Source organism: Euphorbia lathyris, chromosome 10 (assembly GCF_963576675.1).
Source record: "Euphorbia lathyris chromosome 10, ddEupLath1.1, whole genome shotgun sequence".
Lineage (NCBI taxonomy): Eukaryota > Viridiplantae > Streptophyta > Magnoliopsida > Malpighiales > Euphorbiaceae > Euphorbia > Euphorbia lathyris.
The window spans coordinates 21,048,231-21,069,167 of NC_088919.1; the positions used below are offsets into that span (position 1 = coordinate 21,048,231).

General features: G+C 36.9%; 2 protein-coding genes across 2 annotated transcripts; both read left to right on the forward strand.

Moving 5' to 3' along the window:
* Positions 1-6,281: 6,281 nt before the first annotated feature.
* On the forward strand, positions 6,282-12,530 carry LOC136208049 (MLP-like protein 328). Its single transcript, XM_065998888.1, has 4 exons — positions 6,282-6,399; positions 8,926-8,965; positions 12,083-12,192; positions 12,265-12,530. The coding sequence occupies exons 1-4, from the start codon at positions 6,282-6,284 to the stop codon at positions 12,528-12,530; spliced, it is 534 nt and encodes a 177-aa protein (XP_065854960.1).
* Positions 12,531-18,266: 5,736 nt separating this feature from the next.
* On the forward strand, positions 18,267-19,139 carry LOC136207931 (MLP-like protein 328). The gene is made up of 2 exons (XM_065998783.1): positions 18,267-18,489; positions 18,554-19,139. The coding sequence occupies exons 1-2, from the start codon at positions 18,300-18,302 to the stop codon at positions 18,817-18,819; spliced, it is 456 nt and encodes a 151-aa protein (XP_065854855.1). The 5' UTR covers positions 18,267-18,299; the 3' UTR covers positions 18,820-19,139.
* Positions 19,140-20,937: the final 1,798 nt, after the last annotated feature.

A 20,937-nucleotide genomic window follows, 5' to 3' on the forward strand; every position in this document is an offset into this window, starting at 1 on the left:
CTAAAATGAAATGAAATAAAAAATTGACAAGCAATAGTAAATATTGCTTTTTTTTTTTTTTCAATCATCCATTCTCAACAACAATCGCATAGGCTTCCGAAATGTATTTCACATATTCTCTCTTAAAAATAAGGCTAAAGTAATATTCTTTCTTAAAAATAAAGGTAAAGTAATAATTTGCGAAGTCATCATTTTTAATTGTTCCAAATGGCTCACATCTATTTTAAATCGGGACAACTTTTTTTTTCCATGCAAATTTATGAATTTGCAAACTACACAAACCACAAATCACTATTTAGAAGTTTCAAAATCGTGGCATTGTGTTCACGAAAAGGTCAAACTATCTTTACGGTAACGATAACATAGCTTCTAACTTTGATAAGTCAGTAATTAATTAATCTTATTTTTTAAAACTAAATGCGGAGGGAAAAAATGAGGTGTTTAAAGAGATGATAGAAGTGGAAGAGGAGAAGAAGCTGGTAAGGATAACAGGTCTGGAAGGAGATGTGTTGAAGCTATACAAAGTTTATAATGGAATATGGCATATCATACCTAAAGGAGATGGTTACGTTGCCAAAATAACAGTTGAATATGAGAAACTGAATCCTGAAGTACCTGCTCCTCATAAACACTTGGATTTGATCGTCAGTTTCACTAAGGATATCGATGTCACTGCTGCTGCTTTTGCTTGATACCATCAACAAACTATGCCTATATAATATACAGAGCTACAAGCTCCTTTAATGTAATATGCGACCTAATTATATTTGTCAATCATATGTGCTGTTGTTTGTTTATAAATCATGTTGAACTATTTTTGTAATTTACATCAACATAATTTGATATATATGTAATGTAAATTATATTTTTCAATCATATGTTCATGAAAGTTCATATGTTCTGCACCTCTGTAACAATGTCACTTTATAATCACATTGGGTTTTTTTTTGTTGGAATTAACTCTTAATATTGTAGTGAAAACAAATGAGATCTTGTTACTTTGTGTGAATCGGATCAGAATCTCAACTACTCCAACTCAAGTCTCTTTCTTTGAATTAATGACACCCTCTCTTTCTCTCTCTCTCAAGAATAAAACAAAAGAAAGGAAGGAACTATTTCTGGTAAAAAGACCCTTATTAATATTACCTCCTATCCTATCATAGTAGAGAAAAAGACATTCCTTCTTCTCCTTGCTTGTTTTCTTTTTCCGAAATATGGAAATTAAAGTTGTATTTGCAGTTTAGCTTTCTCTAGTCCAATCATAATAAATTGTACCACCCAATTATTTATGATTAGGTGGGCCAAACTATATTTTTCATTTATTTAGATTTTATTATTAAATAATTTTAACCAACCAATCTTTGATAAATTTTAATGGAAAATACAAAATTATTAGTGGTAACAAAATTTATAAACCTTGAGGAAAGGTTAATACACATATTTGTCCTTTTATTTATCCGTTTTGACACACATGCCTCTCTATCAAATAAACGTATAAAAATATCTTCTTATACTTTTCAAAAAACAGTAAAAAATACGCTAATCTAACAGATTGATGATATGACATTAAGAACTACACCTCATTTTCTACCTCAATTAAAAAATATCACGTCAGATTTTTAGCGACGAAAATTTATACGATAAAAGTTTATAATGCTGAATTTTACATGACGAAAAATCCAAATTTGTCGCTGAAAAATACCATACTGACAAAATTACTGACGAAAATCATTTCTTATTAAAAATTCTGAATTTACTAATTTAATATTTATTTTTATTTTATAAATTAATTTTGTACCTAATGATAATGATTAATCAATACTCAAATTTAAATCTACAAAACTTGCAATGTTTTATTTAAATTTACAAAACTTTCAATCATTTAAAAAGTACATATAATATACAAGTTTTCAAAATTTGAAACATTTTTAAATTTACATCCATGCTAACAGCTAAATTGTTTATCTTCTTCCTTTCCATTCTCTTATCTTCTTCTTTCTCTTCGTCTTCTTCCCTTTCTCTTTATCTTCCTCCTTTCTTCTTCATCTTCACCTAAAACCATCAAAATTATAAATCATTAACTTACCATAGCAATACTCTCCACATTCAAGAATATATACTATGATACTATTATATAAACACAGTCCTGATCACATGCACCTTAATGAGCATGTAGAATTTGCCCATTCACCGTTAGATATAAGCTTATTAGAATCCTAAGGTAGAGATTCAAAATATCTTGAGGCTTAGATTTAATAAGCCTATATCTAACGGTGAATGAGCAAATTCACTTGCTCATTAAGGTGCATGTAAAAATTCTTGTATATAAACAATCATTTAGTAACGGAAACAACAATTAAAATGGCATTTGTCTATAGAGGCTAGATCAATATGTCACTTTAAGAAAAATGTTGCCCTTAAAGCAAGCACTTGCACCAGATATTAATCTCCATACTTGTAAATTTTACAGTCCAAATATGAACTATATCCTCTAACATTGTTTGATATGAACTAACAGACATGCCCACAATAAAGTAACTCAATCATGCCCATTATATTTTGTTGAAGCTTTTTATACAATAAAAACAACCCAAGACTTAGTAACAAAGAATGCATAACTTTAATTATGAGATTAACACCATATATACATATATACCCATAATAGTGTAGATAATACAAAATTATAAATTCCAAGCAACAAATAAGTAGTGACCATGAATATCTCAAAGTACACTAAGTAGTGTAATAAGTAAAATGTTAGAGACTAATAAATTAATTATCATTTATATATTTGGGTAAACAATGTATTACTCCTTACTCCTTATGGTTTAATATATTACATTACTGAAGGTTTTAATAGCCATAATGGATTTCTCTAACCTCAAATGAACAAGTAATGAACAGGTAATGAACCCAGAACTATTAATAAATAAATCGACAGATTTAAGTTTACCTCTTGCAGTGCAGATCCGTTGAATAACAACAAAAGTAAATTGACTTTGTATCACCAATCTAAAAGGTTACTACACCAGAAAGAGCAATCTCCATTGTTCCACGAATTAAGAGCACACACCGAGTATAGAGTGAGGCGACAGCTACAGGGAGAGAACAAAGGAATTGCCTTTGTGCCACCGGCGGAACCATGCTGGGGGCTGGAGCCCAGGATGGCTGCCGTAAAATGGTGGTAAAAAATTTCTGAGCCCCTGTATTTATTCCAGCGTGGGAGCAAGGAATCTATGTTGTACAATATTATTAGGATAAGGTTGAAAAATGACCCTTTCTGATTTTGTTTTCTAAAAGCTAAGACGAAATCAGTGCCGATTTGGTTTAATGAAACTAAACACGGTTGTTTCAAATAATAAAAAGCAACTCTGATCTCTTTTATTTCTTTTTTTTTGTTAAACCATGCGGTACTCCGAACCACATTGGGCCAACTAATCCGGATTCAGGGCGGGTCCAAGGATTACGGCATTTAAAAATAAAATAAAAAACAAAAACAAAAAAAAACCTTCCAATAACCGACAATAGCCTTTCAATGTTTTAAATGGTAAATTACACTTATGACCACTGAACTTTGTTTTTTTAATGATGCAGCTATTAAATATCAAAATTTAACATAAAATTCCCTCAACTTTACACTTTTTTTACCCGTATTCACTCAACTTTAACTAAGTCATCAAAATGATTATTAACGACCTCAAAATGAAAATATTCAAGAATTAAAATTGTTCAGAACGATATTTACCATGAAACCACATTATTTATTTTTCAAAATCACCATTTTTGGAGTTTTCTCTTTTTAAAAATTCGTCCTCCCTCATAACCAAACAACACCTAAATGACCTCAAAACGAAAAATTTCAAGAATTAAAGTTTTCTCTCTTTAAAAATTCGCACTCTCTCATAACCAAACACCGAAATAACCTCAAAACGAAAAATTTCAAGAATTAAAGTTTCTTTGAATATCATTTAATTTTTTAATTTGATGCCGTCAACGATCGTTTTGAGGCGTTGAGTGCCCACATGTCTTAAAAAGTGAGACTTTTATGTTAAGTTTTGAAGTTAAGTGACCGTACCGTTAAAAAAATCAAAGTTCAGTAGCCATGAGTGTAATTTACCCAAGTTCATATTTTACATTATGAAAATTTTGTTGTTGAATATTTGAGCCCGGGATCATCCCGAATCCTGGTTCTGCCACTGCTTTGTGTAAGTCTGTGATCTTTTGCCTAGGGTAAACTAATATATTCAATGTTTTTAGCTTTAATCTCCATATCTATCTATTTATAGCTAGGGTAAACGTAAAGACTTAACACTAACACATTAGATTACGGACGGATCATAAATGGATCGGTAACTGAGCCAGACTCATTTACTCCATTTATTCCTACAATTATAAAGTATCTTGGTTTTTAAAAATAATTATACATTACTCATTTTTGTTTTCCTCTAACTCTTTGATCAAATATGTTAAAGTCAATAATTAAATAAAAGTTTAAAATGATAAAACTAACCTTAATTTCATGGTGCGTATATACAATTTGAATGCATGTAACATCTTCATAATGTATGTAATATCTATATATATTGTTTTTATGAAGATGCATCAAAGCATTTTGAAGTGGCGCTTTTGGTATTCATGGTGCCTTTTTTAAGGCTAATTTTGTTTAGTATCCAAAAAGTTTTCTACTAGAATATTATGCAACTAATTAATTAGGCTAATTTTGTAATTACGATTTTATTATATTTTTGGATTTATATTAATATATTTTAGTTTAAATTATATCCATTTATTCATAATCCATTAAATGCACTATTCAGTATTAAAAAAAATAAAAAAGTATTATATTGCGACATAATTCCAATTTGCGATGAGATTCTCATTTAACGTAATTTGATATTTAAGACGGATATTTTCGTCGAAAATATTGCTTTCTGGCGGAATTTATATTCTGACGTTTAGTTCCGTCTTTGTTATTTGTCATAATTTTGGACGGAAATACGTTAGTGAATACGTAAGTACGTCCTAACGTTTATGTCGTCTCGAATTCCGTCTCAATCGCTGATGGAATTCCGTCATCTATTCGTCACAAATGTCCGATATAAAAACCGTAAGCAAAATCTGCATCGACGATATAACCGCTGTTGTAACTCGTCACCTAATTCCGCCAGTAAGACCATTTAGTGACGAAAATGGGTGATTTATGACGGAAATTTCCGTCTGTTTGATTTTTTTCTAGTGGTGGGTAGTCGTGTGAGGGGAGACGAAAAGGCCACGAAGAAGCAGAATCACAATCACAATCACACACCGTGTGGGATAGGTGACTTGGTGTGTAGGTCATTTGTGTTGCCTTTTTCACCAAGCTGGAATTAGAGGGAACAGAAGCTGATTGCTCCTTATTTAATGTTTTGCCACTACACTATTTATTGTTTTTCCATTAGGCTTATTTCCCTTATTGCCATTTACACTACTTATCTCATTCTACCCCTATTCTCTTCTACTTAATTTGTAGTCCTAGTGGGAGCATTTTAGTAATCTTTACTTAACTTAAGAGGATGTATAAACATATCCAAACACATGGGGGAATGAATGCTTATTCCTTTCCTTTCCTTTAGTTTCCCTTTCTTGATTCATTTTCCTTTACCCGTTGTGAACCAAACGCCCCCTAAACCTCTTTATTTGTAATGAATGACAACTTTTATGAAATTAAAATCTTTAACCTCTTTGAGAGCTGTGTTCATTTTATTTGGAATTAACTCCTTCAATTATAGGCTTGAAAAAAAAAAATCTTTATAGATTTAAATTAAATACTCATCTCGATTTCGATCCGTATCATAAAATCAATAAAAGGAGACTCTTAACTGGACCTAAAACTGTAGGCAGAGAGCATGGGATGTCGACATACCTTCAGCTATTAGAAACCCCTTACAGGAGCATTTTCGTTCTTGTAAACTCATCCATATAAAATCTTTATCAGCAGTGATTATAGCCCTAGTAAATAAAGAGTTATGAATTATTATTATTACTTTTATTATTATTTGTTACTTTAACCCATACCAAAACAGCATGGCTTTGATTTAGAAGGAAAAAAAAAAACTATATAGTTTGGGTTTGAGTGCGAAGAATTAAAAGCAAAGTGATGATGTGGAAAAGAGGAAGTAGTTGGATGATCAACCACCTCCATTTCAACATCTGCAGTACCATAATGGCTAACGTTGGAGACTCCATTCATCAACCATACACGTGTACAGTAAACTTCTTCTATAAATACAAGGCAGCCATAAATGGCAATTGTAGAATTTGCAAGTCGAGTGACAGAAGAAATGGGAGATATGAAAGGTGAGTTAGTGGCAGAGGTAGAACTGAAATCAGGGGCACATAAGTTTTTCAAGTTCTGGAAGAGTGAATGATACAGATTGAAAGCGATAAATGGAGGTTTTAATCGTAAACCAACAAAGATCTTCTTCTCTAGCTAGACTAGAAGGAGTGAATCCCGATAACAAAGGTATAAACCTTAATCTCAAAGAGAAATGATAGTTGATTGATAAAAAGTTGCCATATCCTTACAAAATGAGGGTTTAAATACAATCTCTAAAAGATAAGCAAAGGACAGGGACTACTCCTACTAGGGTTACAATACAGTTAATAATAAGAGGGTAAGATAGGTAATGCGCCCAGACAACAGGTACAGAGGTGCAGGTACGGAGCGTCAGAGGTTGTTGGTGAATTCCTTCGGCAGGAAGTAAATTTGAGATCCGCCCAGTATAGTTGTTGGTACGCCTCATGGCGTACGCCTAGATCCGCCCCGCTCGCGTGTTAAGGGGATCCGCCCTCCTAGATACAACATCGGTGGGAACGCCGAGAGGAGATCCGTCAAGGCGCGTGTGATTGTTGATCCCAGTTAGGATGTCCGCATCATTCTCTCCTTCTTTAAAAGAATTCGGTACTGGCTGGTCTGTGTTGTTCTCCAAAGGGCCATCTGACTTCCACGGGCTAAGGTCACGAACATTGAACGCCGGTGAGACTTTACCAAGCCAGTTTGGCAAAGCTATGTGATAGGCATTGGCATTGACCTTCTTGGTGATCTTATATGGCCCGTACTTTCTCGGTCGAAGCTTGCTGCTTGTGGCGTTGGCGAGCCTCTCTTTTCCCAAGTGAACCATAACCTCATCTCCCACTTCGAACTGTAGGTCCCTGCGGTGCTCATCCGCCTTAGCCTTTAGTTTCTGGTTTCTCTCCTCAAGAGTCTCCTTCACCTCTTGGTGCATCTGGACATAGTCTTTGGCTAGCTGGTTTGCAGTCACGTTTCCTTTAGGAAGATGGGCTATATCAAGGACGTGATTCGGGGTCTTAGTGTATACCACCTCAAAGGGTGACTTCCCAGTTCCCGAGTGTACAGATCCATTGTAGGCGAACTCAGTTTGTGCTAAAACCACGTCCCACATCCTGGGCTTATCCTTACATTTGCTGCGCAGTAAGTTTCTCAGAGTCCGATTGACCACTTCTGTCTGTCCGTCTGTCTGAGGGTGGGCGGTGGTACTAAACTTTAGAGAAGTATCAAAAAGATCCCACAAGGTCCGCCAGAAGTGACTCAGGAACTTTGTGTCACGGTCTGAGACAATGCTCTTTGGTACACCATGTAATCTGACAACCTCTTTGAAGAATAGCTTGGCAGTCGCTGAGGCGTCGTTAGTCTTACGGCATGGTATGAAGTGTGCCATTTTCGAAAACCGGTCAACAACCACAAAGATGGAATCCATGCCTCTCTGAGTTCTGGGTAACCCTAGGACAAAATCCATGGACAGATCATCCCATATGGTTTCTGGTACAGGCAAGGGCAGCTGTAAGCCAGCATTTGTAGCGTGTCCCTTGGCGGTCTGGCAGATATAGCATCGTTCTACCAGGTACGCCACATCTCTTCTCATTTTGGGCCAGAAATAACGGGAACTCACTGCTGCATATGTCTTGTCTCGCCCAAAATGCCCCCCCCAGGGATCGGCCATGTAGATCTCGGACCACCTTCTCGCGGATAGAAATGCAGGGTAAACAAAGTTGGTTGCCCCTCATTAGATACTCATCCATTAAGTGATACGCCCCATCCCCAGGTTGGCGCTGGCACTTCTCCCAGATACTTCCAAATTCAGGATCCGCCAGGTACTCTCCTCTGATGTGTTCGAAACAATCGGTCTCCAGGTTGACTGTTTTTATTAGTGCAATCCTCCGACTCAAAGCGTCCGCCACTATGTTCTGTTTTCCCGCCTTATGGATAAGCTTATAGGGGAACTTATCTATGAAGGCAGAACACCGGGCGTGCATGGCGCTTCGAAGTTGCTTCTGACTTCCCAGGTATTTGAGAGCTTGATGGTCAGTGTAGAGGATGAACTCTTTTCCCACCAAGTAATGTTCCCATACTTTCAATGCCCTCACTACAGCATAAAACTCTTGATCATACGTTGCCCACCTTTGCCGTGCCTCACAGAGCTTCTCACTGAAGTAGGCAATGGGCCTCTTTTCTTGCATCAAGACACCACCAATCCTAATTCCACTGGCATCACACTCAACTTCAAACAATTTGTCAAAATCGGGATACGCCAGCACTGGTGCTGTACTCAGCTTTTCCTTGATCAAGGCGAAGCTCTCTTCTTGGGCGTCCGCCCACTCGAACCCCATTCCTTTCTTCAAACATTCTGTTAACGGGGCCACTATGGAACTGAAGTTCTTAATGAATCGGCGATAGAACGTTGCTAGCCCATGAAAACTCCTGATATCCCCCACGTTCCTCGGGGTAGGCCATTCTCGGATGGCTCTTACCTTCTCCCCATCAACTTGGATTCTATTCCCATTGACCACGAATCCAAGGAAAACTAAGCTCTCCATGAAAAAGTCACACTTCTTGGTGTTGGCGTATAATTGGTGTTTCCTTAACAGGTCAAACACGGTCTGCAAGTGCTCTTCATGTTCCGCCAAGGTCTGGCTGTGGATCAAAATGTCGTCGAAATACACAACTACGAACTTCCCAATTACTGGGCGAAGCACCTGATTCATCAGTCTCATAAAAGTACTAGGGGCGTTGGTCATCCCAAAGGGCATAACTAACCATTCATACAATCCATCTCTTGTCTTGAAGGCAGTCTTCCACTCATCCCCAGATCGGATTCGTATCTGATGATACCCACTCCTGAGATCAATCTTGGAGAAGACTTGAGATCCGCCAAGTTGGTCCAACATGTCATCCAACCTTGGAATCGGGAACTTATACTTGATGGTGATCTTGTTAATAGCCCTACTGTCAACACACATCCGCCAAGACACATCCTTCTTCGGTGTAAGTAAAGCTGGAACAGCGCAAGGACTCATACTCTCCCTAACGTATCCCATCTCGATGAGTTCCTCCACTTTTTGTCTCATGACATCATTCTCCTTTGGGCTCATTCGATAATGTGGGAGGCTTGGTAAACTAGCCCCGGGCACAGGATCGATATGATGTTGGATGTCCCTCAAAGGTGGTAACCCACTCGGCAGTTCGTCGGGGAACAGATCTTGATACTCGCCAAGTAGGCGGGTCACTTCACTCGGCATTTCCCTTTCGTCCCTTTGGGCGGATTCGTGATTCGCCTTAACCATTACCACGTATACCATTTGGCTTTCTTCACATTCGCTGACAAACGATTTGTGTGTAGGATAGACTACCAAGGTAGACTTCTCGTCGGCCTTTGGCTCTCTCACCATTGGTGTAAGGACAAACTTCACCCCATTCTTCACAAATCTGTAAGTGTTCTCTCTTCCGGCGTGGGTGGCGTTGTTATCAAACTGCCAGGGTCGGCCCAACAATAGGTGGCATGCGTCCATATCGACCACATCACAACAGACTTCATCATGATAGTTACCAATCTCAATCGGTACCTTGCATCTCTGGGTCACCCTCATCTCGCCAACGTTCTTGATCCATCCCACCCTGTAGGGATCAGGGTGCGCCTCTACCAACAACCCGAACTTCTGAACGGCGCTGCTACTCACAATGTTCTCTTGGCTCCCACTATCTATTATCACATTACATCGCCCACCCTTCACAAGACAGCGGGTTCTGAATAGTCGGTGCCTTTGATCGCCCTCTATCCGGCTGGAGACTAACAAACGCCGTACCACATGGATGGCGTACCTCTCTTCACCCGCCACCTCATCATCTTCTCCCAAGGGTTCACAAAATACTTCATCCTCTTCGTCATAGTCATCTTCGTACCTCTCCACCATGTTGGCGCTCTTCCTTCTAGGACACTCATTGGATCTATGTCCTGGCTCATTGCACCGAAAACATTTGAAATGTGCTGGCCTTGCATACGGATTGTTGCTCTTGGGTGGTATAGGTGCTTCTTTGTATGGTCTAGTATCTCCAACGGATCCCTTTCCCACACTGTTAACCTTGGCCCCACTGGCACTCGCCACCTGCTTACCTTTGTCGTAAGACTTCACGTTATCTCTTCCTCCAGGCATATACTCAGTAGTGGCGGATCTCCTGGATCTCCCGGTCAGTTGGGACTCAGCCTTGAGGGCTAAATTCCTAGCATCTTGTACTCTAACCACCATCTGTGTGCCAATACGATCCTGGATATTGTATCTCAACTCTTCTAGATACCTAGAGGTCTTTTGGCTTTCAGTTTCAGACAGGTTGGCTCTCGCCGAAAGCCTTAAGAACTCAGAAGTATACTCATGGACACTTCGGGTCCCTTGAGAGCATCCTCTGTAGGAGCTGTAGATATACTGTTCGTAGTCCGGCGGTAAGAACCGCTCCCTCAGCATCGCCTTCATCCGTAGCCAAGATCTAATCGGATCTCTGCCCCCTCTTCTTCTTTCTTCCCTCATCTGATCCCACCAAACTGATGCGCCACCCTTCAGGCGATACGCCACCAGCCTTACTTTCCTCTCATCAGGAATCCCAGCATACTCAAAGAAACGTTCAACTTCCGATAACCAATCTAAGAATCCCTCTATATCCAGCTCGCCACCAAAAGATGGTAAATCTATTTTTAGCTTAAAGGCGTCATCTCTATCAAAGTTTCCTAGGTCTGGTTCTGCCCTAGCCATACCCACACGCCTATTATCAATCGGACCAACATCCCTCATATTTCTAAAGGCACCATTATTCCCAAGATCCTCAAAATCATCACTATCGCTATCAGCGTTATGCACAAGGACAAAGTTGGGTCTTCTTACCTCAGGATCCCTAGGACCCATTTGTGGAAGTTGGACATTTGTCAATGGCAGTCGAGGTGGCGTGGGTTGCCTTTGGGGTCGTGGTTCAAGGACTCCTTCCCTCCTTTGGTCGGACTCCCCGGCGGCTGGCCTGACCACTGCACGGATCTCCAATCTGAGGTTTTCCAGGGAAGCGGTTAGCTCTTGGAATCGTTGGTCGTTTTGTTTCTGCCGCTCAAGGCTGGCCTGGATTTGTTCCGCGAGGTGCTCTCTCAGCTCCTCATATCTCCGGTCACTGATTTCCATGGAATCTTGCGGTTGTCGGGGTTGAACCATTGCCAAAAGAAGTTTCGGGTCAGGAAACGATTGGCTCTGATACCAACTGATACAGATTGAAAGCGATAAATGGAGGTTTTAATCGTAAACCAACAAAGATCTTCTTCTCTAGCTAGACTAGAAGGAGTGAATCCCGATAACAAAGGTATAAACCTTAATCTCAAAGAGAAATGATAGTTGATTGATAAAAAGTTGCCATATCCTTACAAAATGAGGGTTTAAATACAACCTCTAAAAGATAAGCAAAGGACAGGGACTACCCCTACTAGGGTTACAATACTCTTAATAATAAGAGGGTAAGATAGGTAATGCGCCCAGACAACAGGTACAGAGGTGCAGGTACGGAGCGTCAGAGGTTGTTGGTGAATTCCTTCGGCAGGAAGTAAACTTGAGATCCGCCCAGTGTAGTTGTTGGTACGCCTCATGGCGTACGCCTAGATCCGCCCCGCTCGCGTGTTAAGGGGATCCGCCCTCCTAGATACAACCTCGGTGGGAACGCCGAGAGGAGATCCGCCAAGGCGCGTGTGATTGTTGATCCCAGTTAGGATGTCCGCATCAGTGAAGCACATAAAACCCCTCACCATACTTCTTCCCATATTCAAGCTGTTCGAATCCATGAGGGTGATTGGGACACTCCTGGCTCCATCAAAATTTGGAACTACACCATAGGTACCTAATTCATTCTTTAAACATTCTGTTAATGAAACCTAACATGTTTTAATGAATATCTTAAATATGCAGATGGGAAACAAGAGGTGTTTAAAGAGAAGGTAGAAGTGGAAGAGGATAAGAAGCTGGTAAGGCTAACAGGTCTGGAAGGAGATGTGTTCAAGCTATATAAGGTTTATAATGGAATATGGCATATCATACCTAAAGGAGATGGTTACATAGCCAAAATAACAATTGAATATGAGAAACTGAATCCTGATGTACCAGCTCCTCATAACTACTTGGATTTTCTGGTTAGGTTTACTAAGGAAATCGATGTTGGCCTTGTCACTGCTTGATCCATCACTGCCTACTCAATTAATATAGAATAAAATTTGGCCTAGTGTTTTCTATAATAAATTGAAGAGACTGGAGTACTGTGTACTGAAATCATTGTACTATGAGACCAAATTATGTTTCTAAATCTTGCTTTTCTTTATGTATAATTAATGTTGAACCCTTTTTTTAATTCACATCCATTTGGAATGTGTACTCAATCATTGTACTAAGGCCTTGTTTGGTACGTTTTAATAAGCATTTAAATGGAATACCCATTACAATGGAGACATGAACCCTCATTACGACCAAGTGTTGTATGTTTATTATTGATATTTACTATGCACAAATTTTTATTAAGCCCTAAAACAAAACAAAAAAAAACTAGAAAAACATGAAAAATGAAAAGAAAAGTTGAAAACTGAAAAACACGAAAAATGGAAAACTCAGAAACGGGGAAAACGTGAAAAGCGTGAAAACACGATCTTTCAATAGACTAAGATTCAATGCAATCCAATGAAAATGTAAGTAAAAATTGGATTAACACTTAACATTCTTTACATCCACAAACATTATGTATGCGTCCTTTGGTTTGCTACCGCCTATGAAATGGACCATTTTTATAGAAGCTGCATAAAAATCAAATTAATAACCACAAACGTAAACAAAAATGAAATTAATAACTGCATCCTTTACATTTAACTAAATAAATATAAATATTGTAACACTCCATTGAATTTTAAACATTGTTCTAAAATTTATGTGAAATGATGAAACCTTACAATTGAAATTCGAAAAATTCATAGGATAATAATGAAATTGATATTCAAATAAATATTTACATCTGCCATGAGCAGAACTATTATCAACAAGTTAAAAAAAAGTATTTTGTACGATTTGAAAGAAATATGTAATTCTCATCTTTCAATCTAACATTTTTCACGGTTTTTCTGTTTTTTTTTTGTTTTTTATAGTATTTTTTCACGTTTTTCGTATTATCCATTTTTTTGCGTTTTCTCATTTTCCACGTTTTCATTTTTTTTGCTGATTTTAATTATGCAAATAAAATTTTATGATTACATTTAACTAAGCAAATATAAGTATTGTAATGGTAATTACATTTTATCATTTGTTTAATTTGTCAACCAAACAGAATAATGTAATCACTATTTCATTCCATTATAGTACAAATTTGATTACATTACACTGCATTACGTTATTACTAAACCGATCCTAAGATACTCGTAACTTTTAACTAAAGTTGCAATATATATTTTCTTCCTTCTAAATAGCATATAATATATCTTAAATGGAGTTGAATATAATATTTACCAAAATGCTTTTGAAAGTTTCTTTGTTACTGGTTATATGCACCCAGGGTTGAATTCAAATCTCATGGTTTTGATTCCCAGAGTAGAGGGGGCTTTGACTATTGATAAATATCGTCTTATCGTCTTAAGGAATTTTGTTTTCAAAATAATCACCAAAATCATTGTTGAACGCCTTGCTTCTCCTGCTGCCAGAATTACATCTTTGAATCAATTCGGTTTTATTAGGGGCCGTAATATTCATCACTGCACTGCCACGGCTTTTGAGGGGTAAATGTAATGGATAAAAAAAATGTTTGGGTGGGAATATGGCAATCAAAATTAACATAAAAAAGGCGTTTGACACTATGGATTGGAATTTCATTTTGGAAGTACTAGAAGCTTTTGGTTTCTTGGTGAAATTCTGGGACCTTGTTCTTAATATTTTCATCTCGGTTAGAATTTCTATTATGATAAATGGACCCCTAAAGGTTATTTTCATTATCCCAAAGGGGTTCGGTAAGGAGATCCTGTTTCTCCAATCCTTTTTTTCATGGCTTAGAACTTTCTAAGCCGTTTAATATTGAATCATTTGGAGACGGGGCGTCTCCAGTCTATTTCTTATGTCAGAAACTCTTATTTTCCATCTCATTTGCTTTATGTTGATGATTTCATATTGTTTTGCAAAGCTTCTGTGCAGAATGTGAAATTAATTGCTGATATTTTCAAACTAAATCTGAAGTTTTTTTTTTTGGCCAAAGAATTACTCCTACTCGCGGTCGCAGTCGCATATTAGCTGAGATTACGGGTTTCAAAATCGGTTCGCTTCCTTTTACTTACCTTGGTGTTCCTCTATTTTGAGGCACCCCAAGAAATAGGCTGCTGAAACTGATGCGGACATCCTAACTGGGATCACTGATCACAGGCGATCTTGCGAATCTCCAAACATCAGACCTACGGAAGTGGTACAAGAGGGCGGATCTCCGAGTACGCCTGTAGGCGTATCAACATCTACCCTGGGCGGATCCCTAGGTTTACTTCCTCCCGAAGTAATTCACCGACAACCCTGACAAACCGTACCTGTGCCAATGTACTGTTTGTCGGGGCGTATCACCTATTTTACCCTTTTAGGGATCGTCTTATTGTAACCCTAGTAGGGGTAACCTTTGTCTTTTGTCATTATCAAGGGTAAGTATTTAAACCCTCCTTTTGTAAGAGTGACGACAACCTTTATCAATCAAAACTTATTCTCTTTGAGAACCTAAGGTTTATACCTTGCTTATTGGGATTCACTCCTTCAAGTTAAGCTTGAGAAGAACATCTTTGTTGGTTTACGATTAAAACCTTCATTTATCGCTTTCAATCTGTATCAGTTGGTATCAGAGCCAATCATTTCCTGACCCGAAACTTCTTTTGGCAATGGTTCAACCCCGACAACCGTAAGATTCCATGGAAACCAGTGACCGGAGGTATGAGGAGCTGAGGGAACACCTCGCGGAACAGATCCAAGCCAGCCATGAGCGGCAGAAGCAGACCGATCAACGATTCCTGGAGTTAACCACCTCCCTGGAAAACTTCAAACTAGAGGTTCGGGCCTTAATCCGATCCACAGCAGGCGGATCAACCCAAAGGCAAGAAGGAGTCCCTGAACAACAGCTTCCACAAATGGATCCTAGGGATCCTGAGGTAAGAAGACCCAACTTTGTTCTTGTGCATAATGCTGACAGTGATAGTGATGACTTTGAGGGTATTGGGAATGATGATACCGTTAGAAATACGAGGGATATTGGGCCTGTTGATAACCGACGTGTGGAGGTTGCTAGAGTATACCCAGGTCTAGAAAACTTTGATAGAGATGACGCCTTTAAACAGAAAATAGATTTGTGTAGACACCGGGGTCGGAGGACCGATGAAGAAAAATTATAAAAGGGGATCCAAATCAGTCGATTGGAATAAATGATGAGTCAATAAAAATAATAAATAAAAAAAACGTTGTTCAAAGGAACCGTGGAGACCAGTTTGATCGAATTCGGAAATCGAATCGAGATGACGGGCGAATCGGTTCCGCGAATGAAATCTTAAATCATTTCGCCAAATTCGGAGTATTTTATTATTAATAAAATCTCGGATCAATAGGGATTTTCTTTTAGAATTCGAACAATAAAAAAATGGTTTTGTAAAAAAGATCGATTTTATAAAAGCTAATTTTAAAATCGGTTTGGACGAAAATCATTTTTGATAAAAATCGTTTTTGGATTTTGGTTAATTCTAGGTGTATTTTATTTGTTTAAATATTTATTTTTATCATATATATAAACGCGGCTCCGTCGAGGACCGCTTTTTTTCGTCACGGGCCGTTGGACGGCCCGTGACGGGACTGGGCCACCAGGCTAGCACTTGGCTTTGGCCAAGTGCAATTTCGCTGCACTTGGCCAAAGCCAAGTGCTTTGTTTTATTTTTTTAAATAAAAAATAACAACAATAATAATAATAATAATAATAATAATAATAATAATAATAATAATAATAATAATAATATACCATTAAGCCAAATTAGCTTACCCTTGGCTCCAAGTCAAGAGTAAGCTAATTTAGCTTTGCTTGGAGCCTACCCTTAGGCTCCAAGCCAATGCAATCTTAATTGTTAAGGCTCCATGCCTATAAATAGGATGGAGTCCCAAGAGAAGAAAAAAAGAGGAGGGAGACCCGAACCTCTCGAGAATTTTGGCGAGACCCGAGCTAAAGAAAAAAACACCAAAAAACGACTCAAAACACAATCAATCGACTTGATTTGACATCTCCATTACCGATTGAGAGGTAATAATCCGAGGAACTAGACCCGTTTAATCTTTCATTTCATTCTTTGTTACGTTTTTATTGTTTAGATCTACTTCTTTACTCTTTTATTTGCACTTTTATTGCTTAAACTTGTCAAATTAATTTTCTTCTTTCATTCTACAAATACTTGAGTTTGGATCTAAACTATATTCATATTATTCAACCAATTATTAGTCCACCTAAAAAGATATAATCTAATTAATATTAGGGTTTAAGGTCTAAAAATTGGAACACAGATGTGACAGTTATATTAGGGAAAGCAAATACATCGCCTGCTTACAAAATAGTGTAATTTTAAAGATTTTGACATTTGCAGCCCTAAGGGCTGTAAATAAAAACACACAAATTTCTATTATTAATGCTAATTTAGTTTTCCAATATATAAAATTTATTAATACTTAAATACGTAGATTCATAATATATATATTGTTATATTTCCAATACACATAAATACTGATTTTAGAATTAAAATTTTCTTTTTTATTAAATATATAAGAAACTATGTGAATAATTAATGCTTATATACAGCTCTACGAGTTGTATATATCATTTGCCTAATTTTAAAGCCAAGATTCACCAGACAATACTATTTCAATGTCATGGGTCGTCAGAATGCTAGAGGTTGCAGGATAACAGAATATAAAATTACACATGAAACAAAAAATCATAAACGAGTCTTCAAATTGGATTGTTTTGTACATAAGTGTTAGACTAACTTTCACCTAATAACCATAGGGATAAATTTGTACATAATCTAACAATAATATTATCAATTAATTATTTCATTCTTTGCAAATTGTCAAAAAGTTTGATCTTTAATTGGTTCTTTTTGTTTATATTTCATATATATTAGATTTCAATTGGTAAAAACAAATGGAGTATGGGAGTTAGCAAAGATCAAGACCGGCCCTGAGCATAACCCATGAGTGTGACTGTTTGTGGCCTGAGCCAAAGGGGTCTAAATTGTTTTTTTACTTTATATAGAGTAATTTTTTTTAAAATGGAGTTATAATACTCGTCTATATCTAGAAAATGTTTAAATAATATGATATTTTCGGTCTAAAATATACCCAAATTTCTATTTTAAACTTTAAGTACAAACTTTTTATTAAGAGTTTTTATCTTCTTTTTTCGCTTAGGATTCACAAAAATATGAGGACGGGTAGAGCCGGTCGTGGCTTGGGATGTCCACATACCTTCAGCTATCAGCAAATAAAGAGTTGTGAATAAAAAGAGGCTATACAGTTTGGGTTTATCAATATTTTTGAGGATGTCAAACTATACAGGGAGTTTGAGTTTAGGTTTTTACTAGTGTGATCAGATATACAGGATATTTTTTTCTGATTTTTGTAGATCTGGACTTTCCAGAATGATCTGTTTTTAAGGATCCGTCTGTTTTTTTTTTTTTTTTGTGTTTTTTCGGATTAGCCCCTCTATTATAACAAAAAAATAATTGAACAATTAAAAGCAAAGTAATGATGTGGAAAAGAAGAAGTAGTTGGATAATCAACCACCTCCTTTTGAATATCTGCAAACACCATAATGGCTAACTTTGGATATTGCATTCATAAACCACACACCTGTACTGTACAGATGTTCTATTTATATAGAAGGCAGGCATAAATGGAAAATGTAGAATTTGTAAGAAATGGGAGATCTGAAAGGTGAGTTAGTAACAGAGGTAGAACTGAAATCAGGGGCAGACCGATTTTTCAAGTTCTGGAAGAGTGAAGCACATAAAGCCCCTAAACATACTTCTTCCCATGTTCAAGCTGTTCGAATCCATGAGGGTGATTGGGACACTCCTGGCTCCATCAAAATCTGGGACTACACCATAGGTACGTACTACTATATTTTATTAATGAACCCTAATATATATAAATGAATATTTAAAATATGCAGACGGGAAACAAGAGGTGTTTAAAGAGAGGGTAGAAGTGGAAGAGGATAAGAAGCTGGTAAGGCTAACAGGTCTGGAAGGAGATGTGCTCAAGATATATAAGGTTTATAAGAGCACATGGCATATTATACCTAAAGGAGATGGTTATACAGCCAAAATAGCAATTGAATATGAGAAACTCAATCCTGAAGTACCGGCTCCTCATAATTACTTGGATTTTCTGGTCAGGTTTACTAAGGAAATCGATGCTGGCCTTGTCAATGAGTGATCCATCACTGCACTACTCAATTAATATAGAATAAATTTGGCCTATAATAAATTGAAGAGCTATCAAGCTCTTATATATATCTTGTTTCCAGGACTGGAGTACTGTGTACTGAATCATTGTACTATGAGACCAAATTATGTTTCTAAAACTTGCTTTTTCTTGTGTTCTTCATGTATAATTAATGTTGAACCCTTTTTGTAATTAACATCCATTTGGAATATGTACGGGATCATTGTACTAAGATTCCGTTTGGTATGCTGTAATGAATATTGTAATCGAATGTCAATTATAATACAGAGATGAATCCTCGTTACCACTAATTCTTAAATTTTTATTATTAATACTTATTATACATAAATTCTTATTAAAAGTAAAACAAAAAACTCAAAAAATGGAAAAAAAGCTTGAAAACTGAAAAACCCAGAAAACAAAAATGAAAATGAGAAAACACAATAAAAAAATATGGATATTGCAATACTAAGATGCAATGCAATCCAATGAAAACATAGACAAAAATTAAATTAATAACTAACATTTTTTACATCCACAAACATTATGTGTGCATATATATTCTTTGAATTGTTACCGCATATGGAAATTGACCATTTTTATAAAAGCCGCCAAAGTAAACAAAAATTAAATTAATAACCACAATTGTAAACAAAAATTAAATTATTAACCACATTCTTTACATTTAACTAAATAAACATAATGATAAAATTATATAGAAATACAAATGATGCACTCACTATAAGCTAAAACTAAAAGTCATGGTTGATATCACTTGCTTTGGTTTGTTGCTATTCAATGTGCGTGCTCTTTTCCGATTATGTTATTTCAGATTATTCTTAGATCTTGTGTTACGATTGCTGCCGTGAATTACTGCACTATTTGATAATCGTGCAGAAACGGGTGAAATTGAGGGATAGTGTGTTGAAGAGCTTAATTATGTTCTTTACGTCAGATTAGCAGTTTGCTGAATAGAATCTAGGATTTCAATTTGATATAAAAGAACTTAATTATATTTGTGTTTGTTTTAAAATAGTGTTCAATTTGTTAGAATTGATACAAGATAGTCCATGTGATTATGACCCTGTTTGGTAAAGAGCGTTTTTGGATAAAAAAAGCGATTTTGACCAACTTTATAGGTTTGACCACTGAAACCGCTAAAATTTAGGAGCTTTTTCAATTAGCGTTTTGCAATATTAAAATTAATGGACTTCTTTAACCCTAATTATTTAAATATATTTTTATGTATTAAAAAAAGAAATGCACTTATTCGTCTTTTTGCACAAACCGCTATTATCAATCTGTTAATGTAATCAGCTAACAGCCAACAGCTAATGTAATCAGCTAACAGCTAACAGCTAATTCCCAAACAAGTTCCTAAGCTATCAGTCAGAAAATTTGCAACAGAATATATTGTTAATTGGAATCCCTTGCCTTGTATTGATTTGAAATGAGATATTTATACATGACATTACAATGTGAATGCTGTAAAATCTAGCTAATTTACAGCTAATATAATTCCTTAATTTGTGGCTGATTTACATTACTAATATTACCATAATTGTCTAACACACCCCCGTAGTCGAAACGGGAGGAGGATGAACGTTGAGACTAGACCGAAAGTCTTCAAAAAGAATCTGAGGAAGACCTTTGGTGAAGATGTCAGCGATTTGGTGCCGAGAAGGTACGTGAAGAACTCTGACCTCCCCTCTTGAAACCTTTTCACGGACGAAGTGTATGTCCATCTCAATGTGTTTTGTCCTCTGATGTTGGACCGGGTTACCGGACAAATAAACAGCACTGACATTGTCACAATAAACCAAGGTGGATTTCCGAATCGGTAGATGGAGCTCTAGAAGGAGATTCCGAATCCAACAGGTTTCTGAGACAACATTAGCGACCCCGCGGTATTCCGCTTCAGCACTCGAGCGAGAAAGAGTTGGCTGACGCTTGGCAGACCAGGATATGAGGTTGTCCCCAAGGAATACACAGTACCCAGAAGTAGATCGACGAGTGTCAGGACATCCGCCCCAATCAGCATCAGTATAAGAGACTAATGAATCAAGGGAAGAAGCTGTGAGATGAAGCCCATAATCAAGAGTTCCTTTA